Source organism: Emydura macquarii, unplaced genomic scaffold (genome assembly GCF_026122565.2).
Source record: "Emydura macquarii macquarii isolate MOO-44397 ecotype Brisbane River unplaced genomic scaffold, CSIRO-AGI_Emac_v2 contig_2676, whole genome shotgun sequence".
In the NCBI taxonomy this organism is placed as follows: domain Eukaryota; kingdom Metazoa; phylum Chordata; order Testudines; family Chelidae; genus Emydura; species Emydura macquarii.
Window position 1 is genome coordinate 11507198 of NW_027132813.1, and position 23123 is coordinate 11530320.

The following is a 23123-nucleotide window of genomic DNA, read 5'->3' on the forward strand; positions in this document are numbered from 1 at the left end:
ATTAGAATTAAAATAACAAATGCAATTTGAATCAGGATTAGTCCTTGATAGATCCTCATGCAGGGGGAAATTATTGCATAAAAAGCTGGGTTTCTTCTCCTTGAAAGCACTCACATAGCCTATTGAAAGTTCATTCCTTGTATTAAAGTTTGATCTGTTTACTGTAGAAAAGTTTTCGGTCTGGATGTAAAAAAAAAGGGGCTGGGGGAATCTGTTTTGATGTGTGACATGACTGACTCTATGAAGTGATAACCCTTTGACTCTAAACTTGGAAATCACCACATGACAACTGTTTGGCCTTTGTCAAATAAGATGATGGTCTGTCCCCATCAAACAGCCATTGCTATAAGTGGCATCTTTTTAGCAGTTGTCATCAGAGAGATCAGGGATTGTTACTTCATTTTAATGCTGAGAATAAACTATTTTCTACTTCTAGAGGGTACCTGCAAAACAAGGTAGAGACAGCTTATGGCACTGGGGACAGTAGCACTATCACTGTCTTTGTGCCTGTTCTGGGGATAAATAGAGGACTTCTTTTGGGTTGTCAGTAGAGTATCTTTTTTTGTTTTTGATGCTGCATTCATTTAAATGGCCGTGCGTTATATAGTTTGGAAATTATACATCAGTTGTGAACTATTGGAGCACAGCTTTTTTCAAAATGAAACTCTTGCAGGCTTTTATTGTATAAAGTTGACTAATCGTTTTTGGAATTAAATCTTGGGTATTTTTAGTTTTTAGCCTACACAAACATTTAGTTCACTGCAAGCTGGGGAGTAAATCTACCACACACTTGTCTGCTGTGCACTAAGTGTTGGTGTGAACCCTGCTGATGTGCACAAACACTTTGATGTACTCCCATTTCATCAGCAGGGTCCACATGGACACAGTGATCAGCAAGCTAGTGTCAGGTAGATAACTCCCAAGTTTGCCATGAACTATATGTTCATGTTGACAAGCCCTCTAGTAGCTTGTCACTGAAATTAATATTTCCTCATGGCTTGTACACTGATGTCTGATCTAAGTGTTTCATAATCAGTGGCAATGCTATTAAGCTGTTAAAGTGAGAGCTGGGTTCTGTTCCCAGCTCTGTTCATTTGGTTAAGTGCCTCAGGTCACCTAAAAATAGGGGTGTTGCATGTGGTTTTTAAAGCACTTTATGCTTTTAAGGAGCCTTTCAAGAGAAATTTCTAAAGTTTTATGATAACATAAATTCTATAAATACTGATTCTAGGGGACTTGTTCAAAGAAAATCCTTCTGCTGAGGGGAAATGTTTTGAAAGTTTAGAGATTTCTTTGCCTTTATTCTAGGAACTTGAACTGCCAATGCTCAAAGTAGCTGCTACTGAAATGGTATCGGGAGTGTCTGGGGAGTCTGAACAGAAGCTGAGAGAGTTGTTTGAACAAGCTCTGGTGAGGCAAGGGGATTGAGCTAATAAATTGCTTGATCCATTCTTCATGAAAGTTTGTAATGGCTCCTTTCTGCTGCTGCAATTTGAATTTGAGTGAATTATTTATTTGTATTACTATAACACCTAGAACCCTCAGTCATGGCCTGGGACTCCATTGTACTAGGTGCTGTACAAAACAGATAAAAAAGATGGTCTCTGCCCCAAAGAGCTTTCAATGTAAACATAAATTATAATGTAATTATTAATGTATAGGTCACTGTGTAAGGCAATTCACTACATAAAATGCTAGGCTTTTGTATCTGCTGGAGTAATTACTACACTGTGTTACTTACAGAGTTGACCTCTTCATTAGGTCTGTGAATTTGGACACATTAATGATTTTAGCATGAAATAAGAAATTGCAGACAAAGATTTAGGAATCCAAGAAAAATATTAGAATTAAATCTTCCCATATCTGAACAGTTTGAAATACACAAGAGAACCTCTAGGTTACTCTCAGAATTCCAGTCCAGCTTGTTAGTGACCAAACACTGATGTGAGAGTATCTCGGTTTAAGTCTAGTTCTCAGTGACAAGCAAAGAAAAGTGGAAGGGGTTGTGGGGGTATGCTACTCACTATCACTTTTTAGTAAATGTCTGTATAATTCCTTAATAAGTCCTCCATGTTTGTCTTTAGAGAGTGCTCGCTTTTCCATTTCCATTCCACATCATCACCATTATTTTGAAGCCTCACAACATATTCACCAATCTTTTTCTTGGGATTTAGAGGAAGCAAGAATTATGGAGTCATGTTAATTTCTGTCCCAATATGAACCTGAGCTGCTGTTTTGAATTTAAAAAGCCATTATTACAAACAATAAGGAGACAAGAACCAAAAATGGATATAGATAATGTTGTTTTATTAAATTAAAATATTTTGTGCATTCAAAATGGTCTGGCCCTTAGCTGTCAAAATTAACTTTTTCAGTGATATTTATTGCATGACGCATATTTCAACTTGAAAAAAAAAATTTTTTTATCTTAACCACTTATATTTGTTATCTTAAATTGCTTTTTCAGTGATTCTCGTTCTCATGAACAAAAGGCTTTTTTATTCTAGCATGTATCATATACCTGTACTGTAATCCCTGCATAGCAAAATCATGCTCTTTCTGTACCAAAAGTGCTGATAATGCATGAACAGCTAGGTGGCGCACATGCTGCACGGGCTTGACAACTTTGGAGGTGTGCTTTTAAACTCTTGCCTTTTTAGATGAAAAGGCATTGGCAGACCTGAATAGAGAAGCTTCTCAGTGTTTGCCTGTAGCATGTTTTTAGGATTAGTTAATGTTTAAACATACTATTGAATTAAAGTGCCATGGAAGTGCTCTTTTTCATTAGCTTTGTACTTTTATGTACATGGAGTTCATGAAATGAAATGTTACAGAAAACTCTTACGATTTATGTGCTCCCTGCTTTAGCTCCTTGATTTGGCTCATCTAGGAATCTGAGTAAGCAAATAGTTTCCATGATCATCCATGTCTCCCCCTTGTCCATTGTATGGTTGCATGGTATTAGCTTTCCAGATTCCCACAGCATTAGTGACTTCCTGCCAAAAAAAAAATGTAATTGCCTCAACTTCTGTCTTGGACGTGAATATTTTCAGATCAGCAAACAATAACAACAGTGCAGTGTCTGTAGAAGACACAAAGCAACATAAAATATATTTTTTTTAAAATCTCATGCTTTAGTTTCCTGATGATCTCAGCCCCATGCACAGTTCCCGATTGTATTTGGCTTCTCCAATGATAGAGAATAAAGAGCGCAGGATTGGGGTGGGATTTGAGATTGGGTGGTTGTTCAGAGTACATGACAGCATTTGCAGTAGTATATCTTTTAAGCTTTAAAATGGGAAAACCACTTTTCTTAAATTATTACTTCTTATATGCTGTGTGTACCTATAATTATTACAATAGTGTTCTTATTCCTAGTCCAATGCACCATGCATCCTTTTCATAGACGAGATTGATGCAATCACCCCAAAAAGAGAAGTTGCATCGAAAGACATGGAGCGGAGAATTGTAGCCCAGCTTCTAACCTGTATGGATGGTCAGTTTCATCAATGAAATTTAATATTCTGTTTTTGTAATTAACCTCCCCCCTTCTTTGAAGTCCAATTTTAGCTTATTTAAAATTAGACTTAAATTGAGCTCTGAGTAGTTCTGGTAGTTGAATATCCCAAGGCATTTTTGCAGGATATGGTGGTATTAACTCCCTGTCCTGTGTTGCAGTGTCACTATGCATATTAACAGTTGCTGCATTTCACCTTAAACACGGCTTTTTTTCAGTGTGTAGGGAAATTATTCCTGAATGTTGATATTTACAGATCAGTTTATGTAGCACCCTTGAACCCCTTCAATGCTATGTAAACGTGTGTTGGAAAAGTGCTATGTAAATGTTGTTTCACATGCCTGAGATTGTGTAGAGCACAAACTATATTGCTAGTGGAAATAAATATAAATGCCTAGAAATGTTTATGGTTAAAAGAGAAGCAGCATTGCAAGCTGTTTAGCATAACAGTAAGTGGTTTCCCAACTATGATCAAGAATATGTTTTTGCAGCATATATTTAAGAAGAGTAGCATAAACCGTGATATTCCAATAGGAAGATACAGCTGTTTTCTGAGTACTTGTTTATTGCCTTCTGTCCTCAGACCTGAACAATTTGGCTGCCACTGCTCAGGTCCTAGTCATTGGCGCTACCAACAGACCTGACTCGCTGGACCCAGCACTGAGGCGCGCTGGAAGATTTGATAGAGAAATTTGTCTAGGGATTCCTGATGAAGCAGCTAGAGAGAGGTATGTCTTAGTAGGCCAAGGCTTCTGATTAGTAAAACTTACAAATTAGTGGACAAATTAAGGACAAATGTATAGCACACATAACCACATACACCAAATCAGCCTACACAGGTAAGTGGTAACAGATATTCTGGGCAACTTTAAGAAGAGAGTATAGACCCTCAAGTTGACACAATGTGATTTGTTATTCAGCATTCGGTCCTTAAATCTCCTTATTCACCTGTCATGATTACAGGCACAACTGCACCTTAGATCCTTTTTAGTACCTCTTGAGTGGACCCCTGAGGTGATAGGCTTGACTTCTTGCACCTAACTCTGGGTGGAGCCACATGGTCCAACTACGCTTAGAGTGGATCTCTAGGCTGAAACTGCCCTGTTTCCTAACCATGTTACGACAATAGGCCCAACTGCATTTGGCACCCATAAGCCCTTTCATTCTGGGGACCTGTGACCAACGAGTTGATTAAAACAATTCAAAAACAGTGTGTTCAAAACAAAGATTATTTATTAATTCCCCAAAGGTACAAAGCCCGTAGAGTGAAGAGTACAAACAATAAAAAGCTTATTATACCATTGGGTCTTGCTTACAGAAGCTGGTAAGGAAAGAGTGAGTCCAGCTAATCCTTATCTCTGGTTAGGAAAAACCAACTGGTCAGCTTGCAGTATGCGCTTTCTGTCTCTGTGTCCCCTTGCCAGTTTATCAGCTTTTGATGACACTGGGCAGTCTCTCACCACTCAATCAATCACACCCTTTTCTAAGTGTAATGGTTTAATATTCACTTTGCCATGCCTGAGAAGAGGTTGAGGCAGAAGAGTTGCATCTTCACTGCTATAAATCTGGCTGTTGTGTTTAAGTATTTGTGATGCTCCTTATTTAGGCCATTTTTTTTACCTTTCCTTTTACAACCCTTTTGTCTCCATGGCAAATAACCCATGCTAAATAAACAAACAGAGGTATGCACCATGTTCATAAAAAATAGTAAATATTATGTAGTTTGTCATATCAACATTTTGCTATTTCGCAACTTGTGCCATTTCAAGGAGCAGGAATGTGAGTAGAATCGTCAGTAATCTTGCTCACAAATTAGATTGCTTGGACAAGAAAATCTTGATCATTAGTTGAAGCTGGGAGCCTACAGCATTCCTCCATATTGTTTTCTGCAGTTCCCGCAGATGTGGACCCACAGGAACTACCAATATTACTGCTTTTTTTTTTTTTTTAAAGAATGGAAAAAATAAATTTTATATATAGGAGTCTGACAATGGGGTAACAGAGTAAAGGAAAAATTTAAAGGGGTTGTCAGAGTTTCATTTAACATATAATGAATCCATCATATAGAGGGAATGTTTCCAACTGGTTACTAAGTGGCTAATGCTCTTTGTTTAGGTCCAGTTATTTGAAGATGTGTACACATCAGTTGTACATGCAAATTTTGTTTGCTCATATACATCTTTGTGCAAATATGAACTCAGTTTGCATTCACATATTTCATGCCCACTGCTAACCATACACTTTTTAAAAATGTAACCTTTACTGTCCAGGAATATGTTTTCATTATCTTTAAATGAAGGAATGATAGTGCTTAGATCACAGGCTGAGCTACTCACTGTTACCTCTGTATCCTGAATCACTTCACCAGCTTGAACTGTTGACAAATAAACCAAAAAATTGGAAGAAAATAGTTGCCACTGGAAAAAAAATCCAAATTAAAGATACTTAATTTTGTCTGTTAGGTGGGTAGATGCAAGCAAATAAAACATACTGCACTTTTAAGGTAATAGTCATGTAATAAATTGTTCCACTCAAATCTTTAGCACAGTGTTAGCAGCTTGGATAAATAATGTCCAGATCAAATGGTAGGTATTTGTTCTATTTAAAAGGACAGCAAGTGATGGATTTCATTTCTCTGTTCTGTGATGCCTTTTAATTAAATATTTCCTACCGAAATGATACTTTGCTATTTGGAAAAACTAGATTTGCTACCATCTCCCCAGATTTCTGTATTGCTGGAAGATAATATGGCTCTGTAAGGTTTGCATCTTTGTCTTATCAGCATCCTTTCCAGTCCTCAAGTGGAAGGATTGCTGAGCCTTGGGGAGCAAATCCTTTAAGCTCTGATATGGGGAGTGCTCTAAAGGAGACGAAAAGTATCCATATTCTAATAAAAAAAATAATATAAAGAGAAGAATATCATTGATGACAAGATTTGAGTGGAATCATCTTGGATTTGTGAGTCCATTTTATTGCTTGGTAGAATTTACAAGCATCAGATGGAGCAACATTCTAGGAATCCCTTATTATTGCTCTGCTCCTTCTGTGCCTCTCTCTGCTGTATCTTTTCTCCTGAACACTTTTATACTCATTAGTAAGGTTAAGATTCTGTCATGGATATTTTTTGTAAAAGGCTGGGACAGATCACGGGCAATAAACAAAAATTCACAGAAGCCGTGGCCTGTCCCTGACTTTTATTAAAAATACTTGATCAACTGTTTGGTGGTGTGCTTCCAACTTCTGCCCCTCAATCAGTTGTTTGGCAGTGGGGCTGACAGCTGCTGCAGACCTGCCAGAAGTCATGGAGGTCCCAGAAAGTCCCAGAATCCGTGACCAAATCGTACCCTTACTCATTAGCTACATAGAAGTGCTCCAACCTGCTCCATACTTAGATTGTGCCCTTTTAAGGCTGGGCCTTAAAAAGACCTGCCTGCCCATGTTCTGCAAACAAAAACAGGGCTCTTATACAGAATGGAATAGGTACAATGTAAACAGATATTGTCATATGCAGGAATGTGAACCAATTCATCATTTGAGTGGGTAGTAATCCTTTTGAGTTTTGGTAGAACTCAGTTGGGACATCATCTGAAATTTAAGCCCAGTGTTGTTGGGGTTTTTTTTGTTTTGTTTTTAAAGACCTATAGTTTATTGTAATATATGTTCAGCAAAACTCTTAATCTTTAAATGACATCACCTGGCTGAGACGGGGGGGGGGAGGGGGGATGTTTGTGTAAGGGTAAGGAGAAAACCAGCTTAATTTTATGTCTTTCAGCATTAAGTGACTCTCCAGTTAAGTGTGAATAATTTGGCTATTGCACCATTAGAATCTGTCCAAATGCACTGGGATGACTTAATGTTTGCTTTTGCTTTCATATTGGAGGGCAAATTGTTGCGACTTCTTCTATTTTTTCTCTTGCACAGAATTCTACAGACTTTGTGTCGAAAACTTAGGCTTCCTGAATCTTTTGATTTTCATTATTTAGCCCATATGACCCCAGGCTATGTAGGTGCTGATTTGATGGCACTTTGTCGTGAAGCAGCTATGTGCACAGTAAACAGGGTCCTGATAAAGTTGGAGGAGCAGAAATTGAAAGGTGTACCGACTGGAGAAGCAATGACTGAGCAAAGCATGGAGGTTGGAACGGAAGCACTGGTGGAAAAGGATACTAAACATCCAGAGCTTCCTGCTAAGGTACTTAATCCTTTGATGCACTCATTTTACAATTCGTTAAAGACTTATCAGTTTGTTTGTGAGCTTTCCACTCAATCTCACTAAACATTTCTGATCACAGCAATATTCACTTCTAAATGTATGGACTCTTTTATGGTTAGGTAGCATTCTTCATCCATCTGGTTCATAAAGTACTTTCCTAATTGACAGTACAAACTGTATGGGTATTATGACACAAAAACTTTATGGTTCTTACAACTTTTTTTGCATGCACTTGGGGGCTCAAACTATGGGTCTGGTTCTCCCAAGCTATCATTAACTCACTCATGTTTAATCTCCTCTACTGTATGGCACCCATTGCTTATTTTGGGGAAGCAACATTTTAAACAGGTAAAAGTTGGGTCTACAATATGGTGTAATGCAGAGAAAGTCATTTGTGCGTACATAGCCCCAGTCCTGCTCTGCTGCAAGCCAAAGTGTTTGCAGGGAGCCTGATGTCAGAATATTTGGATGCTTGAAATTTAAACAATGTGGCCACTGAATGTGAGGAGCACCCATGTGCTGTGAGTTTAAGTACTGCCCTTGGAAGCTTCCTGAAAATGTGTTGTGCACATTAGTTATTCTCTATCTGCATTCTGCAAGGGCTGTTTCTGGTTTAAGAGCTGATATTTCAAAGTGCTTTAAAATCCATATGCATATTTGGTTTCTACCTTCAGAAGTATTGTCCAGGAAAATAGTTTTAATTTAAGTAGAGGGAATATGAAAGACTCCAATAAGCAGCTGCATTAGGATATTGTAATCATGACTCATATGCCTCACTTGTTTCCAGAACACTAAGATTGAGGGATTTTTTTTAAGAGACACATAGCTGCAACTCTCATGTCAGCATGATTAAATAGGATGCTGAGCATCAAGAAACACTCATTAGAGATTCATATGTTATGGATTGGTGTAAGATCAATTTTGATGACAGTATCCTGGGACTTCATTAAGTCAGTCAACAGTAACATGCTTATTATAAAAATAAACACACACACAATCTTTCTACAGTAATTCATCCAATATACAAAACCCAAGCATTCACACCTGTGAGTTTCACCCCTCAAAGTGATGTGGTTTTTATTGGAAGGGGGGGGAGGAGAGGGGAGAGAAAAGTCAGAAGGAAATGTTGGACACTAGAAAAATTTTAGTCACGTGGCCTTTTTTGAAACAGTCAAGCAAACCTCACCCAACATTTTCCTCTCCGCGAACTGCTATGGGAAGATCAAGCAACCATAAGACAGGATTTTGTGGACCTTTTTCTCCTCTATTAAAATGGAAATCCTGCTGCTGCCATCCCATCTTAATATTGCCATGCTATGTTAGGGCCCGTGGTGCAAGGTGGAGTTAAAGGATACCTCAGATACAGGCCCCTCAGTAAGGAGTTGATTTTAATAATCAGTGCTTTAAACTCCAAATGCAAGGGAAATTGTTCCAGCCAAAAAGACCTGTATAGTACTCCCTCTTCCTTCAGAGTCTGTCTGGACCTCAGTTTGCCAAATGGGGCAATGTTAAGCAATGCAAGGTGCTCTCTGTCATTCACCTCCATTCACCACCTTCATAGCCTGAAGAGCAAACACAAGACTGATTACCTGGGGGAGCGAGAGATGGTGACTGGAAACTGCATATAGCAATTGCACAGTGTTAGCCACTAAAACCACAGTGTGGGAAGGAGCTTGCATTACCACTGCCCATGTTGCACTTGTTTTGTGGATGTGTGTGTAAATATAGGATTTAAACTAAGACTCCAGGGTAGTCAATCTAACACTCACTGTGTGTTTTGAATGTTACCACATTGGACCCTGACAGGCTTTGGCTGTAGGGGAAACCCTGAGAAAAATGTTGTTTGTTCTTAAAATCTTGTCAATTGTCTCTTCTTCCCACTGTCCTCCCCCTCAGGATGAATTGCAGAGGCTGCTAGAGTTGCTAAAAGAGCAAGATCCCCTGCTGGAGGAGCAGCTGCAAAAGCTGTGCATCGAAATGAATGATTTCATTGTTGCACTGTCTTCGGTGCAGCCCTCCGCCAAGAGAGAAGGCTTTGTCACAGTCCCTGATGTGACATGGGCGGATATCGGAGCCCTTGAGGACATTCGGGAGGAGCTCACAATGGCAATACTGGTAAGCATGAATGCTGTTTAAAGTCCTGGTAGGCGGTTTGTTTTTTTCTGAGTTTTAACTTATTTTACACTGTCCCCACACTTTGAGTTTTCAGTTTGCTGTGAATTTTTGAAGTGATGGATAACTGTCAAGTGTCATGGAAGTTTTGGCAGCTGTGTTGAGGTAACTGGGGATTTGGTACCTAGGAAGAACGGGAGGCAGCTTGGTGTTGTGGGATAAGCACATCTGCTGGGTGCTTTTGCTATGAAAGACCAGCAGTGAAATAGTTAATGATTTTCACATTTAACTATGAAGCAAAAAGATGACAGCATTTCAATGAGGTGAATTGCACCTCTCTGAGCTATCAATTTGATATCTGTAAACTCAGGAGGATAATTGCATTGATTATACACTCTTTACATTTTCAAGTTTTCTTCTCCTCAATATGGGCTAGGAAAGTATTTTACTTTAAAATGTAAGCTTTCATTTAAGAGCAGTGATTCTCAGCCTGTTTACCATTGCGGGCTGCATCCAATACTACCTGTATGGCCCTGAGGATGTCACATGGGCTGCAGCTGTGTGCTGATTGGGCCACAAGCAGCCTGTGGGCCACAGGTTGAGAACCACTGTTCTAGAGTATAGTTCTGTGGCAAGGGGTGGATTCTATTGCAGATTCCATGGTCACGGAATGAGTACATAGGGCTATCTACATATATAAAGAATGTATTAATGCATGATTTTGTCTACAGTTCCCTTATGTCTTTATTAAGATCCTGATAGCCACTTCTGTGAGGCCTTGTTTCTGCTGTTCTGAAAACTCTTCTTTGTCACATCTGATGTTTACTGCTGTTAAAATATTCACAACTTTATGAATTAACATATACAGCTTATTTTTTCTATTTGATCTAATTGGTCTTCGTTAGTGATGAAACATTTAGTGGGAAAATTTATTTTATGCATATACGTGAAAATGGTTTTGAACTGTTGTCTTAGACAAAACCCCTCCCCTCCCCTCCCTCCTCCCCCCTTCCCCCCCCGCCCCCCCCCCCGTTCATTCTTTCTGCCAATTTGGTAAACTTTATTTTGTAACTTGTAAAATAATTGCACATGCATTTCTCACTGCAGTTTCCTCTTCCTCAACAAGCCTTTACATAAGCCCCTATGAATACCCAGTTAAAGCAACAGGTTTTAATAAAACAGTGTTTAGGGTCAATGTCTGCATCTAAGTTATGCACAAAATAGTAATTTGCTTCCACAAGCCAGTACTTACTCACCTATTTTTCAGCTCCAAATGTGCCCATATTTTTGCTGGTTCAACTTTGGTGCAGAGTTACACACCTTTTGCTTTAGCTCTAGCTTGCAGTTAGATGAAAATTCAGATCAGCCCATTTCTGTCACTGATAACTGTTTGTGTTTTGTTATAGGCACCTGTGCGGAATCCAGGGCAATTCAAAGCTCTTGGCCTGACAGCTCCAGCTGGTGTTCTACTTGCAGGGCCTCCTGGCTGTGGCAAAACACTACTGGCAAAGGTAGGAGTTTAGTAATTCACACCCTGAATATGACTACTGGAAGGCAGGAGAGTACCAAAATTAGACTGGCAAGTCCTAGAAAGGAAGTCGATGTTCTTGTAAGAATGACCAGTAGGCTTCTAACGAAAATAATTGGATCCAGGTCATGTGATAGGAGTTGAGCTCTTTTACTTTCCCCATCAGAAGTTGAAGTACAAGCATTTCTTTGGAAGTTATTCAGTTTCTTAGTAAAATAATTACAGTTTTACATAAAGAGGGAAAAAAACAAGGCAAAGACTAAAAGAAATAAATAGATTATAAAGAATAAAATAGTGAAGAGATGCAAGAAAATAGTTCACTTATAAGGCGTCTATTATGATGGAGTTTTCCATTGTGGAGGGTGTGATCAGACCTGGTCTGCTATGCTCAGTTCTCTTTACCCATGTACCTTCTATTGCAAATACTCTTGTGTTCCTGCTGGAGCATTACATTTCTTATGACCTTCCTCCCTCTCCAATACCCAAAATTTTCAGACCTGTTCTTGTCTTTTAACATTGGTGTTTATGGGGTGAAATTTCCATGCTAGTTTATTGAGAATTATGCAGCTTAATGCCTTAAAAATAGAGCTGGGCACAATTTTTCTGACAGCTTTTTTGCCCAAAATATATATTGGAGTTCATTGAAACATTTTTTGAATTTGTATTGAATTTTAAGTGTTTCAGCCCCCCAAAAAATCTGAAAAGGTTGAAATAACTTTTCTTCAATTTTATTTTTAAGAAAAGCTAAAAGTCTCAGAAACAAAATGTTTTGTTTGACCGGAAATGAATTTTTTTACTTTTTCATGTCTCCAAAAATTTTTTCAAAACAACCTTTTGTTTTGGATCAACCCAAAACTAATGATTGGTTGGTTTGTTATAGGGAGTTATGTAAAGCTATAGGTATATATTCTAAAGAGCTTTGTATATTTTGACAGAGGTTTGACAGATGATCTCCTTTACTTTGATGTTCTTCATAGTTCAGTTAACAGAATAAAATGTAACATCCCTTTTCAGTGTCAGCATCTGGAAACTTGCCAAAACACTTAAGAAGAGAAAATAAATTGCATTTTTATTTTTACTATGATGATTCCCCAGGGACCTCAGAAAGTCTACTGAGGACCCAAGTGTGGGAGCTAGATAGATCTGTCTTTATCTTTTTGATAGGCGGTAGCAAATGAGTCTGGACTGAACTTCATCTCTGTGAAAGGTCCTGAATTGTTAAACATGGTAAGTGTTGCTCATGGCACCTTGGTCTCTGCTATTGATTGAATTCTTGGCCAAAGCCTGGCGCAAGTGAGAATCCTAATAATTACACAGAAGGTAGTTTGCACAACAAAAATTGTATTGTATAACTTCTTCCTCATTATTATAGCTCTTATGGCAGGCAGGTTACTCTCCAGAGAGAAGAAAGTGGAATTTTGGGTGGCTTAGATATGTCCCAGCTCAAACTACCTCTCATGGTAAAGAAAATGAGGCATTGGAGGGACTGGTGAAGTAGACAGTTATTTGCGTCATTGCCAGTGTGTAAATAGGACTAAGGACAAAATTTTCATTCTTAATGAGAGCTGTAAGTACTCAGCACATTTACGAATCAAGCCACTTACCTAAGCAAACTAACTACTAACCTAACTTCAGGTGACCAATTTTGAAAATTTTATCAAAACTCATTCCCCATCTACTTTTAATAGAGGTTTAAATATCAAAAAATATGTTTATTTTCAAGATATATTGCTTAAATGTCACTATTGTTTAGGATAAAAGATTAACACCAGTTTGAAGCTTCAGTCTCTCAAATTTCTGAACATTGGGCTTAGAAAAAATTTAAGTAATTACATTTTAATATGTGCCACAGTTGATTTAGAGTGAGAAGTGTGTTAAACTGAGAGATGGCGTCAGTCTTAGTTTTTCAAATCCGAGTTGCAAGAGTGTAGCACTTAACTTCTCATTAGTAGTGGGTGAAGTAGAAACCAGAAACAGTGGATTTGATCAGTTCTCCTGGGCTTCCTCAAGTCTGCTGAGAGAGATGCCCTTAGGCAGGCAAAGAGGATTCCTCCATAGTGGGGATCTTTACATTTAAAGAGACAAAGAGAAACTTCTGACTCCTGAACTGTGAGAGTTTTTTGAAGATAAAAAAATGGTAAATGAACATGTGTGGGAAAAATCAAACATTTCTGTTCAGAACTTGGGCAATTTTTTTGCAGGTAATGACTTTTTGGATGAACCTCTCACTTCTATTTCAATTCTTCCTTTCTGTATTCATATAATTATGCTATGAACATCAGATGATGCAAATCTATGAATGACTTAGATAACTAAAATGATGTGACCAGCTGAAGAGCCACAAAGGTTCTAGTGAAGAATTAATTCTTAGTCAAAATGCCACAGGTTTCCATTTAAAAAAAAGGGGGGGAGGGGAGGAGAAGGGGTGACGGATCCTTGCCTGTTTGGCACTGAAGTTGTCTTCCATGTAGCATCTTATCAAATATGAGCATCTTATCCAATGTGAGGCAACAGAAAGATAACCAGTTCATAAGTAAATTTTTAAGATCTGACAGACTTAAATGGAGTGAACTGGCAAGCATGAGACCCTTCTGCCTTGATAAGCACCTCAAATTATGGATTAAGTTGGGGTTGTAAGGCAAAATCTAGATGTCTCACATAGTTTCATTTTGTTTGTGTTGCTTATTTCAGTATGTTGGTGAAAGTGAGCGTGCTGTACGCCAGGTATTCCAGCGGGCCAGAAATTCAGCCCCTTGCGTTATATTCTTTGATGAAGTTGATGCTTTGTGCCCTCGGAGATCAGACCGTGAGGTGAGTCTGAAAACATCTCCACAAGTAACTTCACTCAGTTGTGGGTTTCAAAGTGGAGAGTGTGTGTGTAAACTTTCAAATACTTTCTCATTGGCCCCTTCCTCACAGACCACTCAGTAGAGGTGCCATGGTAATCTTGTATCTAACAGGAATAATAATTCTATTGCAGTGTTGCCACAGGTTTAAGTCAAAGATTTAAAAAAAGCAACCACCAAATATGTAATTGGTTATGATACCTACCTCTGCTGATCTCTATATTCATAGGTATATGAATGAGTAGGAAGGAGGGTGTTTGAGCAGCTTTAAGTCCCTTGCTCCTATCCTGTCTTCAGAAAGCGCAGATTGATGTTGTTGCAAAGCCCAGCCAGGCTGATGAGTTCCCGCCAGTCCTGTGCTGTGAACTCTGTAGGACAAAGATTTGGGCTCCAAATCAGCGTGAATACTGTGGGCCTGATTCACCACTTCGTTACTCCAGTTTTTATATTGGTGTAGCTTAATTGAAATCAGTGAAATTACTTGAGCATAAAACTGGAATAATGCAGTGGTGAATCATACCTAATTATGTATTGTTGCTTCAACATCATTTTGAGAACTCTGTCCTAGAGTGATTGTGCTAAAGGAAACTGGTGCTGTTTTGCCTATCCTCCCGTAACAGATTTACAATTCTTGTGGTGCATAGTTGGGATTCCTAAGATCTTAGATGTTTCCATTTGCTTATTACAATAATGTGTGTATTTCTACCACTTGCCCAGATTTGACAGATAATCCAATCAAGTTGATTTTTTTTATATTTAATTTTTGAATAAAATTATAAATCTTAAAACAACCAAGAAGACATCTGCAGAACCACTAAGGAATCTTCTTTTGTAATTGAGCCCTTGTCCCCTAACCCTATTTCCCATATCTCTCCGCCTGTTCTTCCCTTGTCATGTGTCTAGTTACGTTTGTCTGCCAACACAGGCATATTCTTCTTTGAGTGCTTGCTCATGTCCATTCCATGCTAGGAATGTGTGTGCGCCACATGCACTGGTGCTGGAGATTTTTCCCTCAGTGGTATCCATCCATCTAACGCCCTCCACACTGGTGCGCGTATGTGACAGTATATAGGGTGCTGCCAGCCCCTCTTCCTCTCAGTTCCTTCTTACTGCCTATGACGGAGCTGAAATGTCTTTGCCTTGGCAAGCACTTCTCAGTGATTTTTCCTTATATTAGTGTCGATAGTTTCAGCAAGTTCAGTTAGTTGTTAGTTTTTAGTAATTTCTAGTGATTGTGTCCTCACGGGTTAGCCCCAGGGACGCAGCATGCCTTGGTCCCCAGACTTCAAGCCACATGCATTGTGTAAAAAGCCTATGCTTGTAAACGATCCTCACCAAAACTGCCTGAAGTGCCAAGGTGAGGCTTATATTCGGGACAAGTGCATGAGCTGCAGGAACTTTAGCCCCCACACAAAGAAAGACTCTGACATCAGGTAGAGAGCGCTCCTGATGGAATTGGTCCTCAGACCGGTGCCCAAGCCTGGCTGATCAGATTCAGCCCTGGTATGTCGGTGTTGATCCGAAACTCTCCCCCAGCACAGAGCTCATCCTGACACTGATCACCATTGCCAGTGCCAAAGAAGCGGCTTAAGAAGACTCATCCCGACAGAGGGTGCTCCCTATCTAAGTGGAACAAGTCAGGAGTGGGAAACGAGTTGAGACCCATGTCAGGCCGCTTGTCTCCCCCCGGAACTCAGGTCGACTGTGGCCTCATCCCCTAGAGCTTCCAGCCAACCACGGGACTCACCTCCGACACCCGGTAGTGGCTGAGGCCCTCAGGTGGCTGTGGACTTCCTTTCACTCCCGATACCACTCACCCGTTGGTACAACAGACCCAGACACTGGGCCAATCAGCGAAGAGTGGGTCAAGAGCAAGCCCATGATGAGGATCCCTCTCAGATCTCTGTTATCGTGGCGCTGATCACCATCCCCACAGCACCCACTGACACCTCAGCAATGGTCACCAATACCTCCTCGGTCCCCCAGGCTCAGTAGCTCCTAACCAGACTCTAGATGCTGCTCGCTGGACCCTCAGTACCAGTCACCAGAACCCAGGTACAGAGCAACAGGGTCTTGGCACTGATCCCTGGACTGGAAGAGGCATTCACCAGAAGACTCCAACCAATCATCAGAACATCAGCGCTCTAGGGAATCCTGGCACTGGTCATTGGAATATCAGCGCCATTCCCCAGCACCACACCCAGTGCTCCAAGGAACTAGAGGCAAGATCAGTGCTGCTGTGGTCATTGAATCATAGAATATTAGAGTTGGAAGGGACCTCGGGAGGTCATCTAGTCCAACCCTCTGCTCAAAGCAGGACTAACCTCAGCTAAATCATCCCAGCCAGGGCTTTGTCAAGCCGCAGCTTAAAAATCTCTAAAGATGGAGATTCCACCACTTCCCTACGTAACCCATTCCAGTGCTTCATCACCCTCCTAGTGAAAAACTTTTTCCTAATATCCAACCTAGACCTCCCCCATGGCAACTTGAGACCATTGCTCCTTGTTCTGTCATCTACTACCATTGAGAACAGTCTAGCTCCATTCTCCCTGGAACCCCCTTCAGATAGTTAAAGGCTGCTATCAACCCCCCCCCCCCCCCAATTCTTCTCTTTTGCAGACTAAACAAGCCTAGCTCTCTGACTCTGCTCAAAAGTCTTGTGCTCCAGCCCCCTAATCATTTTTGTTGCCCTCCGCTGGACTCTCTCCAACTTGTCCACATCCTTTTTGTAGTGGGGGGCCCAAAATTGGACACAGTACTCCAACTGCGGCTGCATCAATGTCGAATAGAGGGGAATAATCACTTCACTCGATCTGCTGGCAGTGCTCCTACTAATGCAGCCCAATATGCCATTAGCCTTCTTGGCAATCAGGGCACACTGCTGACTCCATATCCAGCTTCTTATCCACTGTAACCCCCAAGTCCTTTTCTGCAGAACTGCTGCCTAGCTTGTCAGTCCCCAGTCTGTAGCAGTGCATGGGATTCTTCCATCCTAAGTGGAGGACTCTGCACTTGTCCTTATTGAACCTCACCAGATTTCTTTTGGCCCAATCCTCCAATTTGTCTAGGTCACTCTGTATCCTATCCCTACTTTCCAGGGTATCTACCACTCCTCCTAGCTTAGTGTCATCTGCAAACTTGCTGAGGGTGCAATCTACCCCATCCTCCAGATCATTAATGAAGATGTCAAACAAAATCGGCCCCAAGACCGACCCTTGGGGCACTCTGCTTGTGACTGGCTGCCAGCTAGACATGGAGCCATTGATCACTAACCATTGAGCCTGATGATCTAGCCAGCTCTCTATCCATTTTATAGTCCATTCATCCAACTCATACTTCTTTAACTTGCTAATAACAATACTGTAGAAGTCTATATCAAAAGCTTTGCTAAAGTCAAGGTATATCACGTCCACCACTTTCCCCACATCCACAGAGCCAGTCACCTCTTCATAGAAGGCAATCAGGTTGGTCAGGCATGACTTGCCCTTGGTGAATCCATGGTCCTCTGGTTTGGAATCGAAGGAAGATGAAGGTTCCTCCTGTAAAGGCCATAGATACCCAGTCATGACTGCCGGGTTTCCCTGTGCTCTTCCACCAGGCTCTTGGCCATTAACACAATGGACTGGACTGTGGCAATTCTGGAACCTGTGGGGCTTTTCCTCGGTCCTGGGGTCTCAGCATTGGTCCATCTCAGGACATCAGCAGCAGTGTCATGACCAACTCCAGATTCAGGTTGCGAACAGGGCCAGGCATAGGAGACGCTGGTGACCCACCAGGAGAAGTAGATTCTGGTGATGGGAACAATCATCCATTCTTCCCCTACCAGCATCCTCATCTTCATGCCTGATGAAGCAGTAACGGGACCTTCCACTACAGTTCCCCAGCATGATATTAGGGCTCACCCAGAGCTATTCAGAGTAGCCGTCAATCTGGGTATGGAGGTGGAGAAGCTAAAGGAGCTGGCTGACTCACTTTTCAATATCCTGGCAGTGGCAACCCCCTCTAGAGTGGCCCTTTCCGTCCATGAAATGTCATCAAGTTGTTGAAGGCCCTGTGGCAAAACCCCTCATTTTTGCATCCTACATCCAAAGGGATGGAAAAAAACCCAGTACATGCCCACTGAGGGCTTTGAGTATATATACTCCCACCCATCCCCAGGATCGTTGGCAGTGTCAGCAGCCAATGAGGGGAACAGAAGGACCGTTGAGTTCAACCCCTAAAAATAAGAATGGAAAATTTGTTCGATTGCAAGCCTTCAACTCCACGTAGTGAACCAGCAAGCATTGCTGGGGAGATATTATTTTAACGTCTGGCACTCTATAGCCAAGTGTGCGGACTCCTAGCCCCTGAAGTCTAAGCAAGAGTCCCTGGCCATCCTGAAGAAGGGCAAGTCATGTAGCACAGGCTTCTCTCCAGGCAGCCTCCAACGCCACACACTCAGTGGCCAGAACCAATGAGAAAGGCCTTGTGGCTGCAGTCATCTGGCCTGTTGGCGGAGGTCTGGCAATCCATCCAGGACCTCCCTTTTGATGGTGCAGTCCTCTTCTCTGACCAGACAAATGCCAGACTGCACGGTCTTAAGGACTCAAGGGCCACACTCTGCCTGATGGGGTTGTACACTCCTTTGGCGTGGAGGAAACAGTTTAGGCCTCAACAACAACAGAGGTTTGCGAGCCAATCTAGAAGCAAGCCCTATAAGAAGCAAAACAAAAACTTTAAATGCCATCAGGGCCAATTCCTCTGCACCCCAATCAAGTTTAGCTGCTACTCATCAGGCGACAGACAGAACTTTTGAGAGTGCGCCTGGGGGCAACTTAGCAGTTTCATACCAAGATCCATCTCTGCCTTTCTTTTCAAACCTCCTTTCCGCCTTCCTTCCCACGTGGTCAGCCATAACATTGGACAAGTGGGTCCTAAATGTGATCAGAGCGGGATACACCCTCCAATTTTCTTCCATCCTTCCCTCCCACCCCCATCCCAGTCCCTCTCCAGGGACCCTTCTCATGAGCACTTATTGCCCAGGAGGTACAAGCCGTCCTGCAGATTGGGGCCGTAGAGGAAGATCCCCTATGACTGCGAGGGAAAGAGTTTTACTCCCATTACTTTCTGACCCCGGAGGCCAAATGAGGTCTATGACCCATACTAGACTTGTGTCACCTCAACAAGTATCTCAAGAAACTGAGGTTCTGTATGGTTTCTCTAGCCTCCATCATCCCCTGCCTGGACCTGGGAGGCTGGTATGCTGCCCTTGACCTAAAGGATGCATATTTCCATTTTCCAGGGCCATGGGTGTTTCCTGCGATTTGTAGTGGGAAATGACCACTACCAACTTGCAGCCCTTCCCTTTCGTCTGTCAACTGCATCAAGAGTCTTTACGAAATGCGTGGCAATAGTTGATGCCTACCTCAGACGTCGAGGGATACAGTTCTATCCTTACCTCGACGACAGGTTCATCAAGGGTTGCTCAGAGGCTCAAGTCCGGCACAATATCAAGGTGTTATGAACAACCTGCCAAAACCTGGGCCTGCTGGTAAATGAGCAGAAATCCACGTTAGTACCAGTGCAAAGGATAATGTTCATCGGAGCAGTCCTCAACTTTACTTAGGCCAGGGCATTTCTACTCAGGCCAGATACCAAGCCTTATCAGACCTGATCCTTCAGGTCACTACCTACCCCCTCACCACAGCGAGGGTTTGTCTCAGATTGCTGAGCCACATGGCAGCATGTACCTACGGAAGACTGTGTCTCAGGCCCCTTCAAATGTGGCTTGCATTGGTCTACTTCCCAGCGAGACACAGCCTGAATATAATCCTCACGTTCCTGCCTCAGGTATTTACCTCTCTGGCTTGGTGGACAACCCCTGTGCATGTGATAGAAAGGATTCCCTTCATAGCCCTGTGTCCCTCACTTATCTTGGTGTTGGACGCCTCGGACCTAGGAGCCCACTCAAGATGCAGGCTTCTGGTCCTCGGAGGAGCTGTTGCATATAAACGTCAGGGAACTCAGGCCAATCCTCCTGGCCTCCAAAATGCTCCTCCCCCAAATGTCAGGAAAGGTAGTGTGAGTGCTGATGGACAATGCACTATATCAACAAGCAAGGAGGAGCAAGATCCTCAGCCCTATGTCTGGAATCACTCTGACTGTGAGACTGCTGTGTGGGGCACACAATCAACCTCGAAGCTTCTCACCCCCCGGGGGTCAAGAATAAGTTAGCAGGTCACCTCACCAGGTCTGTCTTCTCTCTCCGGAGTGGTCCGGATGTAATAACTATTTTCCAGAAGTGGGGGACTCCCCGAGTGGACTTGTTCATGACTAAACAGAACAGGAAATGACATTGGTTTTGTTCCCTGAGAGGGCACAACAGTGGCTCCCTGCCTGATGCCTTCCTCCTTTGGTGGTCAGGAGACCTCTTCTGTGCCTTCCCTCCAATTCCTGTGGTTCACAGGGTCCTCATAAAAATCAAGAGAGACAAGGTGAAGGTTATATTGATCGCACCAGCATGGCCCTGCCAACATTGATTCAGCATGAGGCTGGACCTAGCAGTGACAGCCCCTAGGACGCTCCCAGCCCATCCAGATGGGATCTCACAGGATCATGGTTGGTTGTTGCACCTGCCAGTGTGGATGCTGCATGGTTAAGCCCGGAGGAACAAGCTTTCTCTGCCCAGGTCCAGAGAGTCTTACTGGAGAGCAGGAGATTCCACTAGGATCACTTACCTGGCAAAATGGAAACACATCTCCTGCTGGGCATGGGAGCATGAACTCTCCCTGTCTCGAGTACCTCTACCATCCATCCTGGAATATTAAGTCTACCTGAAGCAGCAGGGCCTAACACTGTCGTCAGTTAGGGTACACCTAGTGGCAATCTCAGCTTTTCTTCTGCAGATCCAGGACAGTTTGATCTTCTCCCATGAAATACAGTCAGATTCCTAAAAATCCCTCCATGGTATCTCAGCTTGGTCCTTTCCAGACCCACCTTCGAGCCCATGACATCCTGCTCCCTTCTCCACTTGTCTTGGAAGGTGGCCTTCCTGGAGGCGATTACATCAGTGAGTCTCAGAAATCAAGGCCCCAACCTCGGAGCCTCCCTACACTGTATTCTACAAAGATAAGGTCTAGTTGCAACTGCACCCAGCATTCCTGCCAAAGATAGTGTCATGTTTTCATGTCAACCAAGACATCTTTTTGCCAGTGTTCTTTCCCAAGCTACACAGTTCTAATGAGGAAAGACATCTACACAGACTGGACGTCAGGCAAGCGTTGGCTTTCTATATAGAGAGAACTGAACCGTTCTGGAAGTTCACACAGCTCTTCATAGCAGTGACTGAACACATGAAAGGCCAGCCAGTTTCATCCTGAAGAATTTCCTCTTGGATTACCTGCTGCATCCATGCATGCTATGAACAGGCGAAGGCCATGCCCCTGGCCACTCTGACACCCCACTCGATGAGAGCTCGGGCCTCTTGACCCAAGTACCGATTCAGGACATCTGCAGGGCTGCAACTTGGTCCTCGGTGCACATCTTTAAGTTCCATTATGAAATCCTACAGCAATTCTGGGAAGATGCGGGCTTTGGCAGGGCGGTTTTGCAAACGGCATATCCATAAACTCCTGGCCCACCTCTAGAGGTACTGCTTGTGAGTCACCTAGCATGGAATGGACAAGAGCAAGCACTCAAAGAAGAAGAGATGGTTACTGACCTTCTGTAACTGTTGTTCTTTGAGATGTGTTGCTCATGTCCATTCTGTTACCCATCTTCCTTCCCCTCTGTCGGAGTTCGGACAAGAAGAAACTGAGAGGGAGTGGGGGCCAGCAGCATCCCATATACTGGCGCGTATGCATGCCACTGCAGAGGGCACTAGAGCCAGCCTTGTGGATACCACTGAGAGAAAAATCTCCAGTACCAGTGCATATGGCGTGCACACACACCTAGCATGAAATGGGCATGAGCAATACATCTCGAAGAACAGCAGTTACAGAAGGTTAATAAACAGTCTTTTTTTTAGTCATTGCTCTTAGCCTAACTTTCATGAAAAGCAAAACTCAATAGGATTCCCCTTTTTTAAGATTGTCTACTTTCTCTAATAGAATCGCTATCCAAGATCTTGTCATTTTAAAGCATTTGTTGAGTGATACCTGTACAATAGACTTCAGAACAGTCCAATTAATTACAGTCCAGTAGCTATAATGGGTGTGTTAATATTTAAATATGAGTTGTTGTGTGATAGATGAGTTGAGCTGGTGAAAACGTATTTGATGTAGATGTTTAATTGGGCAGGGCTCTCAAAGCCTATGTATATGTGGTTTTTATTGTCTATACTTAGGCAAGACTAACAGAAGGGCGGGTGTTTCAAGTAGCAAGTGCTTCACAAGATAGCACAGTCTTCATTTTTTTTAATTTCATGAGAAGGAGGATGCTTGTTACATTTGAGATGTGTTCCAGGTACAAAAGTGGTGAGAGACAGGAAGTTGGGCTGGTGGTGAGCAAAAGAGATGAGGGAAGTGATCAGGAATGAATCTTGATCAGAGTGCTGAGAGAGGAGTATAATCTTGGAATGGTATTTTGAAAGAGTAATTAATACTTTTTGTATTTAAATGATTACATTCTTGCTTGCTTTCTCAATTTTGCTGGGTCTGCATTATTGTTTTCAGACAGGTGCCAGTGTCCGTGTGGTAAACCAGTTGCTAACAGAGATGGATGGTCTGGAAAATCGTCGGCAGGTTTTCATTATGGCTGCTACCAACAGGCCAGGTGAGAAAACCAAAACAAAACAAAAATAACTTGTTTTTTCCACAAAGGGGGACTCTCAGGTTTAAAAGAATATTTATTTAAAAAATAATTACTAATACTTGTGTTACTAACACCGCCTTAGCTTATTACAACTGAAAGAACTTTCGATATCTAATT

At 42.1% G+C, this 23123-nt stretch overlaps 1 protein-coding gene across 3 annotated transcripts in view; it reads left to right on the plus strand.

Moving 5' to 3' along the window:
• NVL (nuclear VCP like) overlaps positions 1 to 23123 on the plus strand; it is an 83014-nt gene that overhangs the window by 13231 nt on the left and 46660 nt on the right. For all 3 annotated transcript variants that reach the window (XM_067564881.1, XM_067564883.1, XM_067564882.1), the window contains exons 10-18: positions 1309 to 1410; positions 3379 to 3496; positions 4101 to 4245; positions 7439 to 7709; positions 9627 to 9845; positions 11249 to 11353; positions 12535 to 12597; positions 14062 to 14181; positions 22868 to 22967. In XM_067564881.1, the coding sequence (XP_067420982.1) occupies positions 1309 to 1410; positions 3379 to 3496; positions 4101 to 4245; positions 7439 to 7709; positions 9627 to 9845; positions 11249 to 11353; positions 12535 to 12597; positions 14062 to 14181; positions 22868 to 22967 (1243 nt within the window). The remainder of the gene's footprint in view (positions 1 to 1308; positions 1411 to 3378; positions 3497 to 4100; positions 4246 to 7438; positions 7710 to 9626; positions 9846 to 11248; positions 11354 to 12534; positions 12598 to 14061; positions 14182 to 22867; positions 22968 to 23123) is intronic.